Genomic DNA, 1,101 nt, shown 5'->3' with positions numbered 1-1,101 from the left:
CCCCCCATGTGACCCCCAGGACACCATGGGCCCCCAGGTGGCCGCCCACATGGTGTTCACGGGCGGCAGCCTGCAGTCAGTGCGCGCGGAGGACGAGCCGGCGCCGGAGACCATCCCGGAGCTGCGGGCGCCGCTGGTGCGCGCGCCTGCCTAGGACCGCGCCCACAGGGCAGCCGAATGGCCGCGCCACGAGCACGCGTCCCGCGCGCGCCCTCCCCCGTATCGTTCTCATCAACACAACCGATCGCCTGAGTGACACAACCTGCCTCGATACAATTTCCTCACATCCCCCACCTGAATCCTTGGCTGTTTTTGAACCAGCTGATAGGTTGACACCCACCCAGCCCCTTGAACCAATCCTGACTATCGAACCCCTGATCAAAACAAACCCCCCGATTGCCATCCGCCCAATCGTCGCATTGCGCCGCCGCGCCAGGCCCTGGAGGAGCGCGTGGGCGGCATCCTGATGCGGATAGAGCAGGAGCTCGACGACGCCGAGAAGACCATCGGGGAGCGCCTGCACGTCATAGACCTCGATAATGACGGCCTCATATCAAAGGGCGAGCTGCAGGAGGTGAGTCATGTTTTCGTTTTTGCGCCTGGTGACTCACCGCCCCGGCGGCAGCCGTCGCAGGCCGCATGTGAAACAGTCGCACGTGTTGTTCTGGATGAGTGCACGCGTCTGCAAGGGTTGCGTGCGCACCCCGAGCCGGGGGCGGCGCCCGTCCCCGCTGCAGGCGCTGCGGGGACTGTTTGGTGTTGGCCTGCATGCCATCTCTCTGGCCGGGCGTCGTCGCGCCTTCCAGACCCGTCCAGCGGGCAAGTGCAGCAACAACTATCCGATCTAATCGCGACACTGTGTCAGGCCCTGCGGTTTTTGAAGGCCAACCTGGATGATGAGGAGCTCATGAGCCTGCTGGACAGGTGGGGAGGCCAGGGGGTGGGAGGGTGTGCATTTTGGAATGCGTCTTGAGGGGGCCGGGATGCTGCCTGTGTGTGTGTGTGTGTGTGTGTGCGTGTGTGTGTGTGTGTGTGTGTGCGTGCGTGCGTGCGCGCGCGCAAGCTCGCCTGCGGGCATGTGTCTGTCTGCCTGTGTGTGTG

At 64.5% G+C, this 1,101-nt stretch overlaps 1 protein-coding gene across 1 annotated transcript in view; it reads left to right on the top strand.

Annotated features, from left to right (window-relative positions):
• Positions 1-25: 25 nt before the first annotated feature.
• Positions 26-1,101, top strand: part of MNEG_14838 (hypothetical protein) — a gene marked incomplete at both ends in the record, with an annotated part of 1,763 nt that continues 687 nt past the window's right edge. The window contains 3 exons of the mRNA XM_014036692.1: positions 26-136; positions 437-574; positions 866-924. Of these exons, the coding sequence (XP_013892146.1) occupies positions 26-136; positions 437-574; positions 866-924 (308 nt within the window). The remainder of the gene's footprint in view (positions 137-436; positions 575-865; positions 925-1,101) is intronic.

Source organism: Monoraphidium neglectum (genome assembly GCF_000611645.1).
Source record: "Monoraphidium neglectum strain SAG 48.87 unplaced genomic scaffold scaffold04808, whole genome shotgun sequence".
Taxonomy (NCBI): Eukaryota; Viridiplantae; Chlorophyta; class Chlorophyceae; order Sphaeropleales; family Selenastraceae; genus Monoraphidium; species Monoraphidium neglectum.
This window is presented reverse-complemented; position numbering and strand designations above follow the sequence as displayed.